The 22,140-nt window shown below is 36.0% G+C and overlaps 1 protein-coding gene across 5 annotated transcripts in view; it reads left to right on the forward strand.

Annotated features, from left to right (window-relative positions):
• Positions 1-22,140, forward strand: part of Gpd2 (glycerol-3-phosphate dehydrogenase 2) — a 137,163-nt gene that overhangs the window by 97,369 nt on the left and 17,654 nt on the right. For all 5 annotated transcript variants that reach the window (XM_074070821.1, XM_074070823.1, XM_074070822.1 and 2 more), the window contains exons 7-9: positions 3,152-3,316; positions 4,152-4,296; positions 10,901-11,094. In XM_074070821.1, the coding sequence (XP_073926922.1) occupies positions 3,152-3,316; positions 4,152-4,296; positions 10,901-11,094 (504 nt within the window). The remainder of the gene's footprint in view (positions 1-3,151; positions 3,317-4,151; positions 4,297-10,900; positions 11,095-22,140) is intronic.

Consider the following 22,140-nt stretch of genomic DNA (forward strand, 5'->3'; position numbering starts at 1 on the left):
AAGAGGATTGCTGGGTGGAGGTGTGACCTCCAGGGGGAAGTTAATTACTTGGTCCTCGGTTTTTAGCTATGTTTGCATTTTCCTGCGGAGCAAAAGGGCAATGGTGACATAAGATCTGAGAGAATCATTCATAACCATTTCACCTCCTCTTCCCACTTATGCCACATAAATACAAGGGCAGTTTTGGGGTTACATTCAGATCTTATACTATTCTGGGATCTCTCTTCTCCTCTCAACTTACTGGTAGCTGAAATTTCTTTAGCAAGAGATGCGACATTCTGAAGTTAGAGATAAGGCTTTGAATATGTGTTTATTTAAAATACAGAATATAAGTTAGTTAAATTCAATACTTACAGAATACCTATTCTGTGCCTGGTACTTGAGAGAGAAAGGCAGAGAAAGAAGGGGGGGGGGCAGGGAAGAGGAGGAGGAGGAAGAAGGAAAGAAAGAAAAGAAAAGAAGAAAAGAAAGAACGAATATGAGTAACAGGCTTCCTGCAACATGGGAATCACACAGTAATTATGGTGGGAGGAGAATTCCAGCAGGGTAGACACTGCCCTCTATCTTTCTCATCATTATATTCCCTACATTTTTCACAGTGCTCTACTTATAACAAAGGCTTATTATTTTTGTAAGTAGATGAAAATAGTATCAGAAAGACTATGAAAAGATATGTGGAAGACAGAATGCTGACCTAGGAGAAGGAGTGAACACTTTTACCTTGGGGGAGACTTCATGAGGAGATACTTGAACCAGCTCATTAGAGATGAAGAGTGATTTTCTAGAGCTTCCAGAGTGGTACCCAGCCAGAAGAATAAGTGAGCCAAAGACAAGCATTTGTGAAATAGCTTGCACATTCAAAGAGATGCAAATAATTTGGCAATCCTAGATAGTAAGAACAATGGGGCTAGAAGAATTGTGATGGAGGAGGATCATACCTGAAGGGACTTGTCAATAAGTGACATTTCTTATTCAAGCCAGGCAGGTACTGCTGTATACAAGGGACGGATGTGGAAGAACAAGGACCAAAGGCATGTGTTTCCACCTCACGTCTTTAACTGTGACTGATCTTCTTTACCTTAAATTGTATTGGGATTTAGAAGCTAATTAGGGAGACAGTCCTTAGCATGGAAGCAACAGAAATTGATGAACTGCACTGATACTCCAATGTAAGCTGTACATATGTAATACACTGATGCTGTAATGAGATTTCATATTTGTTAATATATGAGAAGAAACCTCTATGTTATCAAAACCAGCTTACAGTCAGATGATTGCATAATAGATAGGTCACTGTACAAAGGAATCTGTCACTTAATCAGTGGAATTTATGCTTGCTTCCTTGGAACAAGGATTTAAATCTGTTCATTCACACATGACTTTCTAGAGACTTGTCCTGTATTTTTTTAATCAACACACCCAAAAGATGTGTTTATGCTCATGGTAGGAATAAACATGACTTGGACTTATTGTGCTACCAAATGCTTACATCTGCTGGTGAGGGTGCTTCATCTTTAGACAGTTACATCCACCAGAAAGATTGGGTAGGATGAATACTGTGTAGTGTCCTCAGCCTAAAAAGAAAACCTATAGTGGGATTTTCATTTAGTCTCTCTGGGCTGCGTGCATTTAACTTTGTGTTACATATTCTGATTTTAAATAAGAAGCCCTACATTCATAAAAGTTGGTTTCTTAAACTTGACTTTTAGTAATACAAACTATTTTAAGCTTTAAGGGTCATGCTGAGTTGAAATGGATAGATAAATTGTTGCCCTTCCTTCCAACCTATAGCTCAACTGCTGTGCTGTCATTGTGGTTTTCTTTCTTCTGCTACTTTCAATTTATTAATTTTTTGGATATTATAAATCCAGGATAATATATTTGGGGGCAATAAATGATAAATTTTTGACTGAAATAATCCCAAAATAATAAAAAGTGTGCATGTTGAGGTTTAATTATATATTCTCCACTTGATAGTGCACATAATTTTTGGGGGGGGATGTGTTCTTGGCTGATGGTATTAGCTCAGTGTTTTAGAATAAGATGTTTGTAGGGAGGGGTGACAGATCTCCAGTCATTGATTCTCTCTCTATAACTTTGCCCTTTTAGCTGGAACAGATGACTTGTGTAGTGCTTCTAGCCCTGCACAGACTGAATCACAAGGAAGAAACTTTACATAAACCATTTATACCAAATGTTTGGTATGCTGGCAACATAAATCAACAACAATATCCATTACAAATTCATCCCTTTATCAGTATTATCTTGATAGAACTGATTGCAACGTGTGGGAATTTGAACTCTGCTTCAATACATCTAGCCCTGGATAATTAATTATTCAGGGCACAGAGAACCTGGCCCCTGCAATGTAGAGTAATTCTTCCTGGTCAGCGTTAACTCCACTGGCAATAATAAATAGAAAAAGTCTCCAGTGATGCCAGTATTTTAAAGTGATTAATCATCTTCCCCCTTTCTCCTCCCCCTTAGTTTTCTTTAACTAGGATTTTTTCAGCAATAAATCTTTAACAATGCAGGTAGGAATTGTTCTGTAATTAAATTTTGCCCTGCTTAATTTCTTACCTTTTATGTGCAATTAAAAAAATGTTACATTTTAAGGAGCCCTGATCAAAATTCAAACCAAGAAAAGTCCTTTTATGGAATACTGAGAGATTCTCCATGGAAGATTAAGCTCTTGATTTTGAATATTAGATAGAGCACATAACCATAAAAATTTGTTCATCAACACCAGTTGGGGTGTCAAATATTCTGAAGTTTTGAATTGCTTCACTTTCAGGCTTATGGTTTTCTGTATTAGGAAAAGTCTGACATACATATGTTCCCAAATGGAAAGAATAATTACTTCTTCCTTAACTTTCAGATAATTATGTCAGCCCTGTTATCTGAAAGACTTTATATATGTATTGCCATTTTCCTGGTACACAAAGTGCTCTTGCTGAAGTGGCAGGTAAATGATGCTTGGCTGAGAATGACCATGTATTTTCAAATCATGCCTTATAGAGCTATCTAGCCATCATGGATATTCTGGGTGACAGGGACAGATGTGACATATCTGTTGTGACACACTTCTGTACCACCAGTCTGTGGCTCGAGGTGACTCCTGTCCATCCCCTGATGCTTCTCCCTGCTGCAGGACAACACAATGATGCACGGATGAACCTTGCCATTGCCCTCACTGCTGCCAGGTATGGGGCTGCCACAGCCAATTACATGGAGGTAGTGAGCTTGCTCAAGAAGACAGACCCCCAAACAGGGAAAGAGTGTGTGAGTGGTGCACGGTGCAAGGATGTCCTTACAGGTATGCCAAGTGTCTGGGGGGAGGTCTTTCTGAGCATTTTGCCCTGCTTATATAACGACTGAATTATAATTTTTCTGTCACTTTTCTTTCATTTAAGCCAGACTTCAGAGTCATATTAATTATATTCTTTATTGTCAACAATGACTGGTTTAACATGAAAATATTCACTTGTGGGACTTGGCAAATTTTCCCCTTTGTGTTGAATAATAATAATGATAAGGCTAATAATAAATGCCTACAAAACTCCCCATAGCTATGAATGCATTCCATTTTCTGTGCAAAAACATATTATTAATAAAATTAAATAAATGTGCCAGATTTCAAAGTATGACTTAGGTGACATGGCAGTCATTTACATGTCATTAAAGTCAATCACTTTTAACCTTGGTGAGGTTTTCATTCTGGCCCTGGTCCTTGGCCATGTAGGCAGTTGCAAAATTACACGGTTTCATAAATAAAACCAGCACTAGGAGATACATGTTTCTCACTGCAACGCTGTTTACGCATTTGTGTTTTAAGGAGAAAACGGCGTATTTACTCATTCCACTTTCTTTATGTTGGGCACCTTAATCGTGGGCACTTTATAAATAGACTGAGAGCCACAGAGAAGAAAGTGGCATGCTTTTGTCCCCTTTAATTTGGACTCGTTTTTGGTAAATTTACTCAGGAGTGAGCCTTTTGTTTGGCTCTTCAATAACTCTGGCTGCTCATGTCACTTAGTGTGGTATGCAATATACTTCTCCATAGGTTAAGTTAATAGATGCATTAATAATCCACAGCATCAGTGAACAGAGAAACAAATGGGCTGTGTGATTGATGCTGCTTTCTTTCTCAGGGCAGGAATTTGATGTGAGAGCCAAATGTGTTATCAATGCGACGGGACCTTTCACAGACTCTGTGCGCAAAATGGATGATAAGGACGCCACGGCTATCTGCCAGCCGAGTGCTGGGGTCCATATTGTCATGCCCGGTTACTACAGGTAACAGTGTTCTGTCTTGGTGGTCATTGCCCGAGAAAGAGGGACACAAGTCCTGTCTATGCACTTAATTATTTCTAGCACACTCTTCTTAATAATAGGTGCTCTAACTTGCTATTCAGAATGAGCAGAAATAACTAAAGGAACTCCTCCAAAACAAAATGCAATCCAGACAATGGAAGTTTTTAACCACTATGGCATAAGAGTTAATGATATGGGACCTGTCTATTTTTTTTTAACACTGTATTTTGTTGTTTGTAGTTACCTTTAGAGATGAAGTATTAGTATTTTTGAATCATTCTTTTAATAAAACATTAAAGTTTTGGCAAAATTTTCCATAAAGGATGATTTTAATTAAATCATTAAAATTTTGATTTTGCAAAATATTCATATTTGCTTATGAATAATCTAAAATGTGAGCCACTTAGATATTCTTAGGTTTATAACTTTGGAAATATGTTTTTAAGGATGTGATAGCAAGAAAAATCAGGTATAATTTCCAGTGTATCAAATTGAAAAAAGATAAGTAAGAATGAAGACTTAAGCAGGAATGAAATAAGGATAGCTATGAGGACTGGCAGAGTGGCTCAAGAGGTAGAGCACCTGCCTAGCAAGCATAAAGCCTTGAGTTCAAATCCCACTATGTTAAAAGGAGAAAAAAAAAGAATAGCTATGAATTGAAAACCACTTCAGCTGGGTGATGGGTGCATGGGAGATCATAAAAATCTTTTACTGTTTTATATGTTTGAAAATTTTTAATTTATCAAAAACATTTATGCATTTCTTGCCAAATTGTTAATAACAGTTACCCCTAATATACATTTTAAGAAATCTGTGAAAAAAAAATCCATACAGCTTTGCTAACAGTATGGGACATACATAGTGTTTTTATTTCTGCATGTTTTTAATCTAGTAGGAAACTAATAATTGTACGTGAGCTAATGACTTACTTGCACAAGTATTCATTTTGATATTATTCGTTGTTGAGAAAGGTTAGAAACTACTTCAGCTCTTCATCCTGGAGGAATAAATAAATTATGGCATATATATAAAGGGAATATCATTGAAAATGATAGCTGTAAATAACTTTAGTGTCCTGGAAAAACACTAATGATACTATGTTAGTTTAAAATTCAGGTCATTTGTACAGTAGGGTCTACATGATATATTTCTGTTTATTTTTCCATATAAACAAAAATACTGGGAAATCTGTTAAATGTTAATTAATGATGATTATCTCCAGGTAATATGATTATAGGTAAGACATTTCTTTCTATGTTTTAATAATTTTTCATAAAGTCTTTTAGTATTTGATAAATAAGATAGATATCCAGAAACATTTTTTTTAAAACACCTGCACTGCTCTAGAATGCTACTCTATTGTGGTATAGCTGATGACACTACAGATGTAATTATCATGTATATACATACCCTATCCTTACATTTATTGAGATTTTGCAACACTGTTTTTTCTTTTTTGGAGATAGAGTGTCACTCTGTAGCCCAGCTGCCCTTGAGCTCATGATCCTCTTGCCTCAGCCTCCTGAATACTGGCGATATAGGAGATTATTTTATATTAAAATACTAAAATAGTCCCCCAAAGCCTATGTGTTAAAGTTTTGGTCCCCAGTTTGATGATGGTGAAAACTTTAGGAAGTGAGGCCTAGTACAAGGTCTTGAAGTCATGAGGCAACATGCCCTTGAAGGGGATTGTGGGACCTGGTTCCTGCTGTCTCTATCCTTTTGAGTCTTGGCCATGTGGTGAGCAGTTTTGCTCTGTCACTTGCTTATGTCATGATGTGATACCTCACCCCCTGCAGTGGGTCAGCCAGTCATGAACTGGGAAACTCTTTCTCTTTGTAAAATAATTATCTTGAATTATATATATCTATCTATATATATATAGATAGATATATATATACACAAAACATTTGTAAAGGATTTTGTAAATATAGAAAATTTAAAATATAAAAAGAAAATACAATTCTTCATCTTAATGCCCGATAACCCAATAGAGAGAAGTAAGACTTCAGCTACTATGTAAAGATTAAAAAAAAAAGAGAGAGAATAATAGTAAAGCCTCCCTCTTGTTTCCCCAGTCATTTTCTAATAATCACTAACCTTCTTTCCAGTTCCTTCCATAAAGCTTTATGATTTCACTTGCAGAAATATGTATCCTGTTAAAAATTTTGCTTGAAAGTGATCATACTACAGATACTGTTCTGTGACATGCTTTGTATACTTTACGATAGCACACACAGATTTCTAATAAGAAACATATCACATAGATATAATATTTTCAAAACAAAATGCCCTTATTTATTTTTTTTCTCATTTATTCATATGTGCATACATTGTTTGGGCCATTTCTCCCTCCTGCCTCCTCCCTCTCCCTTTGCCCCCCCTCGCTTCCAGGCAGAAACTGTTCTGCCCTTATCTCTAATTTTGTTGAAGAGAGAGTATAAACAATAATAAGAAAGACAAAGCTTTTTTGCTAGTTGAGATAAGGATAGCTATACAGGGAGATTCCTAGCATTGCTTCCATGTACAAACGTGTTACTTTCTAAATTGATTTATCTCCAACTGACCTTTTCTCTAGTTCCTGATCCCCTTCTCATATTGACTTCTGTCACTTTAAAGTTTCTGTATTAGTTCCTCTGCAGTGAGGACCTCAAATACTATAATGTTTTTTGGGTTTCTTACCTATCCCCATAGCTCCCGTGTGCTCTCACCTTATCATGTGACCAAAGTCCGATCACATTGCTTTATTTGCCCTAGATCTAAAGACCGAATATGAGGAAGAACTTATGATTTTTGGTCTTCTGAGCCTGGCTAACCTCGCTCAGAATGATGTTCTCCAGTTCTATCCATCTACTTGCGAATGATAAGATTTCATTTTTCTTCATGGCTGAGTAAAATTCCATTGTGTATAAATACCACACAAAATGCCCTTTTTCAAACCTAAAAATTCAGCATTCGCTTCAGGCCACCTCCCCATAAATCATGCAAGAGTTAGCCACAGGTAGGTCTCTTTCAGTCTAAAATGCAGTAAATGATCTCCTTATACTTTGAGAGAAATTAGTACCCCATTTTTAGCACTGTGAACTACAATCACTGTGCATGGTTTTGAAGCAGTGGCCAGCAGCAGCCTGACTACAGCTCAGGCTCTGGTGCAGTTGAACTCCTTGAATGTAGATTGAAGCCTGGAGTCAGGGTTGTTTTCCACTTCTAGCACTCACTTGAAGCAATTGTAGCCCTTGCATCCCTTGGGAATGGTCTTTCTTTCATATCAAATCATTCTCTTGGATGGGTACAGGAGACCTTAGAATCTTATTTCATCAGTCAGTGAAATTTAGCAGTTGTAACTCAAGGGCTTTGGCCAAGTCTTCAGGGATGAACCAGAGCTGGATTAGATCTTCTGGGGATGCCCTACCACTGGCTGGTCAGATTTGTTTCTGTTAAACCTGATTTGTTTGTGAATGCAGTGCGCTTAGTGGCCATTGGTTTATTGAATATAGGGTAATAAATGAAAAGTGCATTTACTAATAAGTGAAAAAGATGCATGCCATCCATCTTTTTTTTTTCTTTTTGGTGGGACTTGGGTTTGAACTGAGGGCTTCCCACTTGCAAAGCAGGCCCTTTACCACTTGAGGCATCCCTCCAGTCCATTTTGATCTGGTTATTTTGGAGATGGAGTCTGACAAAATTTGCCTGGGCTGGCCTTGAATCACAATTGGGATCCTACAGATCTCAGCCTCCCACGTGGCTAGGACAACAGACATAAGCCACCTATGCACGTGCCATCTATTTTGTTGGGCTATTTTCAGAAATGGTATCTGTTAAGTTGGTTATGACCTGGCTCATGGTCCACAGTTGGAATTATCTTAAGTTATGTGGCAGCATTTTGGGTGGGGAGGAGGCAGAAGGAATTGTTTTAACTTTAGAAAATCCAATACACAGAAATCATTTTCACTAATCTACTGTTTGGTTTATATTAAGAACCAGTTTGGAATTTCTATCCAAATTGTGGCTAGGGCTCATCCAAAAGCAACAATAATATATCAAATAAATGAAATGAATCAAATGAATGAATGAAAATAGTCACGTCCTTGTTCTAACCTACTGATGCTTTTTACAGTGACAAGAGGTCAATCTCTTTCTATAATGTGTGTACATACTGTTAGTTCTAACACTGATCGCTAAGTAGTTAACAATAAATTGATTTCAGCTTAACTAAGGATACGTCTGGAAAGCAATGGTCTGCATGAGAAAAATGTTCATTACCTTTAATCCTAGACACACACATAAATTAGCAAGCTTTTCCTCCTGATGTCAAATGAATCACACAGATTGAAAAGAGACCTGTGCCTCACTGCACTGCACATAGCATCGCTGTAGCTGATATCCATTATCAAACTTCAGTGCAACTTTGCAGAATTAATCCTTCATAAGAAAACAAATATTTCCCTGAGGGAGAGTATGAATTAGGTAATTTAGAACTGATGAAGGATATTTCCAAGTGGATTCTTAAATTTTTATAACTTTCATTAACAGCTTTGTCTTCCCTCTGTGCTTGTTAATTTCATGTTTGACACATATGTCTTTACTTAAGCAGTTGATTCTCTACAGGTTTCAGTTATGTGTGTGTTGGTAAGCGTCACCTTCACCCTTTAAACAACTTTTATTGTGCTGAAAATTTTCAAAGGATTCAGTAGTTGTACTTTTCCAACTACATTTTATACTCAGGTTGCTGAATATTATAATTTTATGTTTAAGTTTATTATGTTATTATGTGAGGCATATCACAAGTGCATGAGATAGCTGTATATAAGATATATCAACATATAATTTATTTCACAAACAATAAAATTGGAAATTCATCCATTTTTCAATAAAGTATTGTTTAGCAAACTGTATGTTTGGACTTTGAATGTGTTAATTTCCAGTCCCAAAGTAACTGATTTAATCTAAAGGCATATCAATATGTAGTCAGAAAAGTACATACAAAACCCATGATTAACTAGTTTAAGAGTTTTCGAGTTTTGTGACAAAGAGAGTTTATAATCATATTTAGAGACCAAATATACTCAATATTGATGATTTCCAGTATATTAGAGTGAAAATAGAGTTGTTTCCTCTAAATAACCCTGAGTGAGGATGAGAACCCTAGCCAAAGTCTAAATGACTGTCATGCTTCCTGGTGCCTTTTGGATTTGCAAAGCAGAAGAATGGCGCCACTCCTCAAGAATGGGAAGGGCTGAGTAGTGCGTTCCCTGTGGTGTAATAAAGGAGATGCACTAGGTAAGATGACTGTAGATTTCTTTTAAATAAATATATAAAAATATTTTTGGTTTGCTTTTAAGCAGTTATTATCCCTCTCATCCTGACACATTTAAAGAACTCTTTTGGAAAATTTTAAGGGAATGAAAAACACATAAAGTTGTCTCTGTACCCTTTTAAATTTGTGTGTGTGTGAGAGTGATTTCTTGAAATCTTCAAATAGCATTTTTTCTTTTTTATGAAATCACATTAATAGAAGCTAAAAATGTATTTCCAGAAAATACCTTTAACACTGACTTTACATGAGAATTCAGTGAAATTGAAGCACCTGAAAAATTGCAGTGTACTACTAGAATGCTTTCAGTTTCTTTCTACCCCCTTAACAACTTCTGCAAATGCCTTTGAATGGCTAATGAATGCATTAAAACATTAGTTTCTAGTCATAATCTAATGGGTTTTGTTAATGTTTATTTGTGGTTGGCTATTCCCTTTCAAATGTGTTTCCTAATTTTTTTTGATTATTCAGTATGTATCAAAGAAAACTCCTTGGCTTATAGTTGGGAAGATTTTATATATTTTTCAAAAAAGGCTGCTTTGCACCTTGATTTAGTAATGTAACACACAGTGTCCTTTATTTAAAAATTTTCATTGCTATGGTATTACTCTCTTGTTGAGCTGTACTAGGACATTGTTATTTAGGAGAAAACTGAAATCTTTTTTTCTACATTTGCTTCTTGAGATTTCTATAACCTTGAAATAAAGTAAGAAATCTTATATTTGGTGAAGTACCACAAGTTCATCTAGGCACAAAGGAGAAAAGAATTTTTTGATTACATTTTAGTTTCAAGAAAGTTAGACTCTTCATTTTCTCATGTATTTCTGAGACCTTCTACTGAAAGATGTGCCAAATGTCAAATGTCCTAGGAAAATACTTTTCACAGACTCAAAAAAAGGTTAAAGAGCTATTCTTAATTGACCATAATAAAAGAAATTATAGGCATTTATCCCAGTGACATTATCTGATGTGAATGGTCCGGGAGTATAAAAACCAAAACAATTGGAAGCTAATTAACCTTGCATTGTTGGGGTGGAGAGGGTGGTTCTGCAGCAGAATAATATATTATCACATTTGCTTCTTTCTTTTTTGTTACCAAAATTATGTTTTTTTCTTTCAGAAATTTCTAGACTAGGGTAGAGACAGTACAAGTAATAGTTCAGGTCTTTCTTCTTTTACTTTTTTGAGCATTAATAAATAAAATTACTTTTTAGTATACAGATTAATATGATATTTCTGCTAGCTTCAGAAATAAATTTCTTTTTACTCCAGCCCGGAGAGCATGGGACTTCTTGATCCAGCAACCAGTGATGGGCGAGTTATTTTCTTCTTACCCTGGCAAAAGATGACAATTGCTGGCACCACTGATAGTCCAACGGATATCACACCACATCCCATTCCTTCAGAAGAAGATATCAACTTCATTCTGAATGAAGTGCGTAACTACCTGAGCTGTGATGTTGAAGGTAATAGTCACATTCCAATTCAGCTCATCCCCTCTTTGCCATCTCCAAAACCTGTCCAGCTCTCAGTGAAGCTGCCTTGCCTCTGGGTTGACTTATCTTCACACCTTGGCCCACTATAACTCTTATGAGAGTTCTTCTAGAAGATTATTAGGACCAAAATACAACATGATAGAAAGAAATTGCTTTTCCTTTCTTTTTTTCTTTATCAGCATATATGAATTGTGCAGAGGGGTTTCGTTGTGGTGTCTCTGTACATGCATAGAACATACTTTGATTTTTCCTCTTGGCTTTCTGCATCCACATGAAACTCATGCAGTCTGTTTCTGATCATTTCTAATGCCAAGGTTAGAGTGACACATGCAATCTTTAAAACACTCATGCACTTTGAGAAGAATATGAAATGATTTCATCCCTGTTTAGCTTTGCAGTTTGGGAGGGTTTAATTTATAAATACAGGACATCTGTAACAAATAATTGAGAAAAAAATGTGGAGATAGAAGTATATATTATATTCTAAGACACTTCCTGGTCTGAAGTCTGTTTTGTGTTACTCTGATAAAATACTTGAGACTGGGTATTTTTGTAAAGAAAGGAGGTTTACTTAGCTCACAGTTTTGGAAACAAAAAGGCCAAGATCAGTTATCCCTGTCTGACCTCTGGGAAGGGCCACAACATGGGGGAGAGCATTACATAGTGAAAGTGCATTTAAGAGAGTGGGAGGAAGAAAAGAGGGGAAAGCAAGACAATAGAAGGTCAGGCTTGCTTTTTATAGCAACTTGGTCTTAGGAGCTATTTTACTACTGGGTTAGGAGATCAGCATTAATCCCCTTATGAAGGTGGTCATGATAGCACCATCTTCCACTAGGTCCACTTTTTATAAGTGCTACCACTATTCAATACTGTTACAATGGTGACTAAGCTTCCAACACATAAACCTTGAGAGCAAACCATAGCAATCTGTTACTACATGGAAAGGACAGAAAAGCCATAGCTTACTTCTTTCCAATTCTTTTTTTAACTTGGATGTCATAGCATTTTCTGCAAAGAACTTGTGTAATGAAATACCTTTTTTGTACAGGATAGTTCCAGATGTTTGCTAGCATTACCCTTCTGTATTTGCTACCTCAGTTCCTCACCTCACTGTCTGCCTTGTCATCCAAGGTGCAAATGTAATATTTTTCTTTGGTGTTCCTTTCTCTTTCTATTTCTAGTCTAGTTCGGATCTATGACCACTTTGAATACTAGGCAAATCCCTTCCCACTTTATTACCTGGCTCAAACCTATATCATTTCTTATCTGAACAGTTACTACATTGGCCCCTAACTGGTCTCCCTCTGTCAAGTCTCTATCCTCACCCTGTTTTCCATCAGAACGCACTTTCTAAAACACAATTTTGATAATCACTTTGCTGCACAACAGTAACTCCTGAGTTGACTTTAGGAAAAATTCTTAACTCTTTTGCATGGAATTTAAAGTTTTTCACAATTATCTTTGCAGGTTGGTATTTTATCTATTCCCTTTCCATGTGTTCAATGGCATAATCATTGTATTATTTAACACTTCCAAATCATGCCTTGTTTCCAGAGAGGCCTTGTTCTGGGATACTCTTTGTGCCAAATCCTTATCTTAGCAACACATTTATACTTTAGGAACCACGTATCCTTTGTCCTCCCAGGGTGCAGTGGCCATATTGCTAGTAGATATTGCTACAATATTGTAGGTCATAGTCTAAGATGTGTTTTTACTTGGAGTTTCTTGAGGGTAAGCAATCTTTTTTTTAAAGCTGTGAAGTTTGTTATCCAACTGACATATTATTTTGAGTTACCATACTTTCAGGATTTTTAATACTGTTAGCAGTTTGAAAATCTTTCCATATTAAAACAAACAAGTTTGAAAAGTAGCCCTCATCTATTAGTGTCTGCAATCTTCTTATAATGTTGGTTTCAGTGAAGGGCACACAAGCACTATTTTTGTCTTGATGCAAATCATTTACTTCTACGAGCCCTTTTACCCTAAAGGATTGTTTTCCCATTGTATGATCACATATTTACAAACCAAACAAAATGCTTTAAGATATGGTTGAGGTTACTGTCTTAGTTTAATTGATTATCCATGTCATATATTCTTAGTTAATTCTAATTTAAAGTAATAGGTATAATTTTATGCGATATTTATAATAATATAAATATTATGGATATTTATGATAATATTAAATAAATATAACTGAAATCTGCATAGTATTTATACTCACACATAGTTTTCTGGGAAATAGTCATGCCTTATTTATATTTATCCATGTAAGTACTCAAGGCACATTGTTATTTGAACTTCAAGCTTTATTTTCCTTTTTGAAATCTAAGAGGAGTTCAACATCTGGGTATGATTACCTTTCAATGCATTTCTTATTGATAATGAGTCCTGCTTTGTTTCACATTTAGCTGGATATAATCTTTGTTAAAATCAGGTTTATATCTCTGCCTTAAGATCAGGAAGTTTAGATTGTTGGAACAAACATAAAATTAATTTGAGAGCAGAGAGCTCTATGTTGACAGTTTCCAAAATCTTAAAGTTCAAATGCAGTATGGATGAGAAATCTAACTGCTTATGCTGCTGAGAGGCTGGATGTACCGGAGGCAGTGTGGTTTTCAGAAGGCCATTGTGTCCATACTGTGGGTGGGGAGCTCCACCAGTGAAGTGAGCCTTGGGCTCTGACAGAGACTGGATCACCTTCTGAGTTTTCTTTCTATACAGAAGATTTGGCAATGCCTGTTGATCCATAAAGTCCTTTTCAAATAGCAAACCTTTTGGTAGTCAGGGAATTGGTGAAACTAACCAAGAGTTATTGTTAATTCTGATGTTTGGTAAAAGTGGTTGAAATTAATACCTAAACATTACACATCAGGCCTTTCTCCTGGTGGCCATCTTGAGAGTATAAAGTCCTCCAGGGTAAAATCAATATCCAGGGTAAAAGCAGAGGTGACTGCTGTCACAGACTGCACATATTTCCCGTGTGCACCATCTATCATGTCTTTCTTACTTAGAAACTTAAGCTTTTAAAATGCTTCCATTCTTATTTCTAGTTGACTGAAGGCCTATTTGAGGGATTGTACTTGGTCTTGATAAATACTGTCAGTTAGCTAAAGTATATCTAAAAGGGAAGTGAAGACATTGACATTTGTGCTTTGTTCCATGAAATTTTAGTGGAACCTGATATTCTCTTCAGTACTAATGAAATATGAAAGAGAAATTCAGCTTCAGGAGCTGAATTTAGTCAACTATAGGCTATTGCTACACAAATTTAAATTACTTTTATGTGCTTTATTTAAAAAAAAAAACCTCTACCATTATTGAGTATCTCTTACGCTAGACACTCTGCTAAGCAATCATATTGGCAATGTCCTTTTGATTTCTTATAGCAGCCTTTTGAGGTTTATTTTGATTTCTTGCAATAGTTGAAGAATGTGAGGCCCAGTGACATTAAGCTTCTTACCTGTACCTACTGTTGGAGGCATGATGTAAAGTAAGACTAGTTCCAATATGTTCATCTAAATACTGCATGGTACTCTGACTAGTAGTTCTGGATTCCATGGGAGTGGTTGAAGTCTATCAATTCATTTCATGGAAGCTGCTAGACATCTTTAGAATGATAGTGACCTTTGCTATTGGCCTTATTTGGAGTTGAGTGTTAAACAAGAGATTTCAAATTGCATAATGAATCCCTTGGACCAATCAATCAGTCTTTTCCACAGAGTTACAAAATAAAGTTTGATTTTGATCCTACAGCAATAGTTTTGAAATGTTTTGCATTAACCAGGGTTGAAATAGTCACTCTGAATGGATTTATTAAATGGGTAAGTAAAATTCTGACAACAGTTTCTGAGCCTCCTCAAATGGCTATATCCTTAAGAGAGAGATTTAAAAAAAAAGTGTCAAATCTTAACACTCCATGCTGTTCACAGCAGCTGCCACACTTCTGCAAAATGCGTCAGAACAATTCTGAAAAGCATTTTGCCTGTTGGGAATAAGACCATGTCTTCTTTTACAATTTAGAAAGCTCTCCATTCACAGGCTGAATTTTCTAGATTACTTGTTTGTTCTTTTCTGAAATGGGTAATTGATAGTTCTGTGGTTCGTATTGAGTTAGGAAGAAAAACGATCTTTTGAAAAATGTATCATTAAGTGTGCTGTGTTGAGGTTAATCAGAGGGATGCAGTGGTGAGACTAAGCTATGACTTCACTGGATTGAGGAAGACAGAAGATTTGCTGAGCATTTTATCCATGTAGTTTTTCTGGAGTGCTTCTCTAGGCAGCTTCTGTACTCGTACACAGGTTTTCACATATGCAATTAGTACTGTTTATAGATTGCCTGTTATTCAATTAACAACTGAGCTGGCCATATCAACTCACTGCAGACCTGCCTTTTCACTGCCAGAGATTGTACCAGGGTTATCAACTTACACAGGCTTGGATGTCGTCCAGCTGTTTAATTATAGTGTCACACGCTTTGCTTTTTCTAGTTTCATTAGTTTATAAATGTAATGTGGTATCTTATTTCTGTGATTAACACTTCATTCCAGCAGGTTAAACATGCTGGTTGAGAAGTATTGATTTCTGACACTATTTCCCCTGTGTTCGTTTAGATATTTTCACATGGCTTTTATTGATTTTTTTTGAAAGTGGTAAGCATGAGAAAGAATACCCCAAAATGTATGCCTAAATAACTAATGTAAAGCAAAACCACAATTTAGCTCCTAATCATCACTTCCTGCGGACTTCGTTTTCTATTAATCTTTTAAACAAACTCTTGTCTTGCCAAGTATGTAAGAGTAAAAATCTTAATTATAATTTGGAGCAATCATATTATGCTTAGGGTTTTTTTCAGCCAGCTGTGAAAAATGCATGTTCACTTCACTATTTTTATTTTAAACTTCATATTTTTTCCTATAGTATAATCTGAATGAGTTATTTATTGGGGATGTAATGAAAATAATTCTTAAGCATGATGGTGAAAGGCCTATTTTACTTTTCGCTTCCTTTTGAAAATATTGCCAAGTACATACTGCCTGTTGTTGCTTTTTTCCCACATCTGGGAAATTAGCACCTAAAAAATCAAATAGTTATTATCTGGGTGAGTCACTCCAGTAAGTAGTCTTCAATGATGAATTATTTTTAAACTTTACTTAATAGTAGTTTTGTTTCCTTTCATTTTGTTGTATTTATAGCATTCACTATTTTAAAAGGGAATACCCAGTTATTAAACATGTAATAGCCAAATACCTTATAGAAAGTCTAACAGATTGGCTCAGAAGCCCCAATATTTTTGCTTTTGATTTTGTAATATAAGGTGTTATAATGTAACATGAAAAGTTTAGAGAATGTTTTAAAGTTCTATTTATTATTTATTGATAACTATACATGAACATGACTCTTGATACAATATTTTTGGAGGTATTTGAGCAGTTTTATACTTGACACTGCTGAAGACTAGCAATGTGACAAGGAAGAGATGAAATAGTAATTAGTTTTGTTTAGCTATCTTGGCAATATGAGAATCGAAAAAAAATAAGATGAATCTTTGAACTCTGAAGCATGAAAGCCCAGTTTATGATATTTTCTTCACAGATTTTACCATAGAGAGTTACAGTAGCTCACATTCACTACCTACTCTTGCCTACAGTCTGTATGGTAGGACCATTTCCGGGTAAGAATTTGAGGGCAGGAATAGTTAAGTAAAGAAAAATGTGTTTCATTTCTTTGATCTTATAAGATTAGTAAACAAGGAGGATAGCATGAAATGATGAATGTGGAACATGGGTAACAGTACAGTGGAGATGAAGGATCTATTGAAGTAGGTTTTATTCTCATGGGCAAAGTGAGGATAGTCAGATTTCAATGGGAAGGTCCATTACAGATGTGGGGATGGTAACCTCGATGTAAGTACCTAGCTTGGTGACCTACCAGGACAAGGCTGGAAACATTTTACTCTACAGCTGCCATGAGCGATATGGTAGCCATTTATTACTTGTGTCTATTTAAATTTAAATTGGTTAAAATCCAAAGAAATTTGAAATGTACTTCCCACATTTGAAGGACTTAATAGCTGCATGTTGCAAGCAGGTAACAAATTGAACAGTGCAAATATAGATCATTCCCATCATTCCAAAAATGCCTACAGGACTCCTCTGCTGTTCTTCTGTAGAGAAGAAAATGCTCAATTCACTGGATTCATTGAATTGGGGGTGCTAAATTGTTAAATGAGACAAAGAAATTACCTTATAAAGCAGAACTCCAGAGGTAAGAAGACTTGAGGTGAGTAATGTAATGATTCAGCCATGTCTACGATGCATGGTCATTATTTTTCTTTACAATTTCCACATTGGGTTTTTTCCTAGTGCTGTTTCCCCCATGGTTACAACTCTAGGCAGAATAAAAAGATACGATAGTGATTCTTTATTCAAATAAATTTTAATTAGGTTTATTTTAACAGTATACACTATTTCCACCTTGGGTAAATAAGTCATAAAGAGAGAAATGTTAATTCAGTTACTTCCTTCTTTTTTTTATTTAAGAGGTTAAAATCAATGCTTCACACACTTAGTTGTGCTGTGTCCCATGGACACAAATTATAAACATGGCTCTGTCAAGTCTCTGCTGAATTTGAGTGGTGGAGAGATACAAACTGTGTACTTCAACAGCACATAGCAGTTTTTTGTTTGTTTGTTTGTTTTGGTAGGTACTGGGGTTTGAATTTAGGACCTACTTCTTGCAAGGCAGGCACTTTACCATTGCAGCCATGCACCCAACCCTTAAATAGCATTTTGAGTAAACCATAATAAACATTAAATCTTCATGTTGGGAGGAAGCCGATAGATAGATAACCTGATCCAACCAACCATCTTCTGGTTTAACAATGCAAAAATTCTGCAGGCCATAAAGACTTATTCCTATTTGAAATAAAATTTTATTATCCTTAAAATAAATCTTTTTGAATAATTCAGTCCCAAAATTTATCTGGTATAATTCTAAAAAGCTGAATGCTAAGATCTCAAAATAAAAATAAAGTTATAATGAACTCTTTCTTCCTGATAGTGGTTTGTTGTTCACGTGAGGATCATTCCAGGAATACAGATTCAAAACAGTGCTAGTATGCAAGAGGCTTTACTTTGTCTTCCGTTGGAAGTGAAGAATTGGATATTTCACTTTGGTCGTTTTGTTTGAGACAATGCGATCTTGTAGATGTGTTTTTTCTGTTCATTAGAGTGGAAAAGGTAAAGCATTTGTCACAGATTATTCACATATGCTTCAACTTATTCTGGAAAATCTAATCTTCCATCCAGTATTTTAAAAATTAGTCAGAGAGCTTCAAGAGTTGAAGCCAAATTCCTCATCAGTGTGACTACCTAAGGAATTTCACAGACATGGGAGGGGTTGTGTGGTGACCACAGTGACATTGTAAGTGGGTTGGGTTGTTTTATTTTTGACTCCGAGGGTGATGTGAACTCTAATGGAAAATAGTAGTAATTTCCTAGTTAGGTTTTTTTTTTTTGGTAAAGATTGAAGCACTTTACACTATTTGTGTTGAGGCTTTACAAGACTAGTAGAATGGTTTGAAGCAGAAATTTACCCTAAACCACAGAAGCCACTGGGATTTAAAGTATTTAAGATGCATGTATCAAAGTTACAGATCTAGGGCTGGATTGCCAGCACGGACAATCTCCAGTTAGCAAGACTGAGAAATCTTAGATTTCCCCAGTAGTTAATTATGTCTTTTCTCTAAGTTACAGTGTTTAGTGTTGGGTTTAATTGAACACCTCCTAGCGGTGCACAGTCTCCTCATCTTTGAGAAGATAGTCGTTTGAAGAGGGTGGCCTTTAAGGAACTACATTAAAATATGTTAGATTTTCTTTAGTTGAATTTATTTTTACCAGAAATCTTTTTTATTTGAGATCAAAATGGGGTGACTATCAGTCATCCAATACAACTTGTGTTTAGGGTCTTTCCCTATACTTGGTAAGGTACATTTATTTTTAAGATCATTTCAATCATTTCAAAGAGTCTTTGTGACCCTTTAGCATAGATATTGTAGTACTTTTCACTTGATGCTGTGTATACTGACAGTGTTTGCTGTTCCAGAGCACACAACCAAAGGGTAAGCAGGAGTTGAAATACAGCCTGTCCTGTGCTCAAAAAACTGTTCCTTGCAAGGCATTTATGTATTATGTCTGTGTGTGTGTATTTATTTTATTATTTGTGGTACTGAGAATTGAACCCAGCGATTTGTGCATGCCTGATAGATGCTCTACCACTTGAGCCACACTCTTGGCCCTCACAAAACACTTATTAATTTGAACTAAGTCCTGGGTATGGTAGACACCTGTAGATGTTCTGATACTTCTGTATTATATGAAAACTATTTATTTAATCTTTGGAGGTACTATGATTTGAACTCAGGGCCTGCCACTTGCTACACAGGTTCTTTACCATTTGAGCCTTTCCCCTAACTTGTTTATTTTTTCTTTTGCTATTTCAGCTATTTTTTAGGTAGGGTCTTGCATTTTCACCCAGGTCTGGTCTTAGACTTCAGTCCTCTTACCTGTGCCTCCCAAGTAGCTGGGATTATAGATGTGGGCTACCAATTCTGTCTTATTTGTTGAGATGGGTTCTGGCTAACGTTCTGCCCTAGCTGTCCTTGACCTCCATCCACCCCCATCATAACCTCTTGAGAGCCAAGATTACAGATATGAGCCACTGTGTCCTGCTGTAAACTATTTTCTTAACCATCTCATATTTTGAAACTTAAGTTGTATCAGCTTACTCTTTTATCTTGATTTTTTATTGTAGTTAAGTATACATAACATTCACCATTTTAAGTATACAATTCTGTGACATTAATTGCATCCACATTGTTGTGCAACTGTCACCACCATCCATCTGAAGAATTTTTTCACCTTCCTAAATGGAAATTCCTTACCCTTAAACACTAACTCCTACTCCCTCTCTCTTCTCCTCATGTCCCTGGCAATCACCTTTCTTTTTCTGCTTCTGTGAGTTTGAGCACTCAGAAGTACCTTATATAAGTGGAATAACATAATATTTGTCCTTTTGTGATTTACTTATTCAATCAGCATGTCTTTAATGTTCATCCATTTTGTTACCTATATCAGAATTTTCTCCATTTTTAAGGCTGAAATAGATTCTGCTGTTTATGTACCACATCTTGTTTATTTTATTCATCTGTTGATGGACAGACACTTGGGCTGATTGTACCCATTGGTCATTGTGAGTAATGCTTGAAAATGGGTGTGTAAACTTTCTCCACTTTGAACTCATTTGAGTATATATCCAGAAGTGTAGTTGCTAGATCATATGGTAATTCCAAATGTTTGATTTTTTGAGGAATTGCCATGCATGTTTTCATAGCAGCTATAATGCTGTTTTCTGGGGGGTTCTTTTGTTATTTTTGTTTTGTTTATAATAACGATCCTAATGAGTGTGAAAACCACATTGTGGTTTTCATTTACATTTCCCTAATGATTAGTGACTTTGAGCATCTTTTCTTGTGCTGTTTGAATACTTGTATATCTTCCATGGAGAAATGTCTGTAAAAGTTCTTGTCCATTTCTTAATTTATTTTGTTGGTGATGAGATTAAGGGGTTCCTTATATATTGTGAATGTTAATTTACCTCAGATGAATGATAAGCAAATATTTTTCTACTTTTGGTGGAGTGACTTTTCATTCTATTAATAGTATCCTTTGATTCACAAAATTTTTTAATTTTGTCAGAGTTCATTTTATATGTTTTTCTTTTGATATCATATCCAAGAAATGCCATGAAGCATTTCCCTTATGTTTTCTTCTAAGAGTTTTGTAGTTTCATTTCTTTTGTTTAGGTCTATGACTCATTTTGGGTTAATTTTTGTATATGGTATAAGGTAAGAGTTCAGCTTTATCCTTTTGCATGTAGAAATCCAGTTTTCCCATTATCTTGAAGGTTTCAAGAGTATCTACCATCAATTTTTTTATCAATACGCATAATGGGTAAGAGTATAATGGGTAAGGAAAAGGCCCTAGGACACAAATGAAGCAAAACTGCCTTTACATCTGTATTATCCAGAAGTGGTAAGTGCAGCAGAAAGGAGCAGATAAACATTCACCTTTCTACACTTTACATCCTTAAGCAGCTGTTGTCTTGGTGTGCGTGATCATCAACTCACATAGAGGGAAAGAAAGCAAAGCCATCCCTAAAGCTATCTTCGAAGAAGAAGGACAAATTTGGAAAACCCAGCCTTTGAGTTTTTATCCTACCTTGATGGTAGACCAGACCCATATTTGATCTACTGTCCTCAGCCATTTTTTAGGTCAGTAATGAATGCTATTTGGCTGCTAATTATGATATGAACTCCCTCAATTCTTCATATATATGGATCATTGCATGTTGGCAGAGATAGTAAGGATAATTTCATGATGTTTCATCTTGATTATTGAAAGAACTTCCATACCCAATAACACAAGTGTTACATACGTACCAGGAGAAGTCATGTATCTGTTTCTGTGTCGTTTATAAAAATAAAGCATGAGACTGAAAGAGAGCAAAGTATGAGAATTATCAGTAGTTGAGAGGCAGTTGAGAGTATGGACTTCACAACCAGTACTCAATTCTGATGCTGGTCCACCATCAAATGATGTTTGTCTTGGGCTGGGGAGTAGTTCAGTGGTTAGAGCACCTACCTAGCAAGCTTGAGGCCCTGAGTTCAAAACCCCAGTGGGAGAAAAAAAACACCCCCCTCCTAAAATGATGTTTGTCTTGGACATGTTGATTGCCCATTTTGGTCGGTCCGATTTTATCAGTTTGTGTGGTGAGAATCATGAGATCCAATGCTGTGGGGCTTTGTGAGATTAAATGAGATGACATGTGTATGTCAAGTGCTTTGACCAGTGTTTGGCCTGCTGTCAGTGCTCACTCAGTGGGTGTATTGATGAGAAGAGGAGATATCCCTTGCAGCCTTGTGTTTTTAATTAGAATCTTTGTCTTCCTGGAGAAAAG

The sequence above is a fragment of the Castor canadensis genome, chromosome 4 (assembly GCF_047511655.1).
Source record: "Castor canadensis chromosome 4, mCasCan1.hap1v2, whole genome shotgun sequence".
NCBI lineage: Eukaryota > Metazoa > Chordata > Mammalia > Rodentia > Castoridae > Castor > Castor canadensis.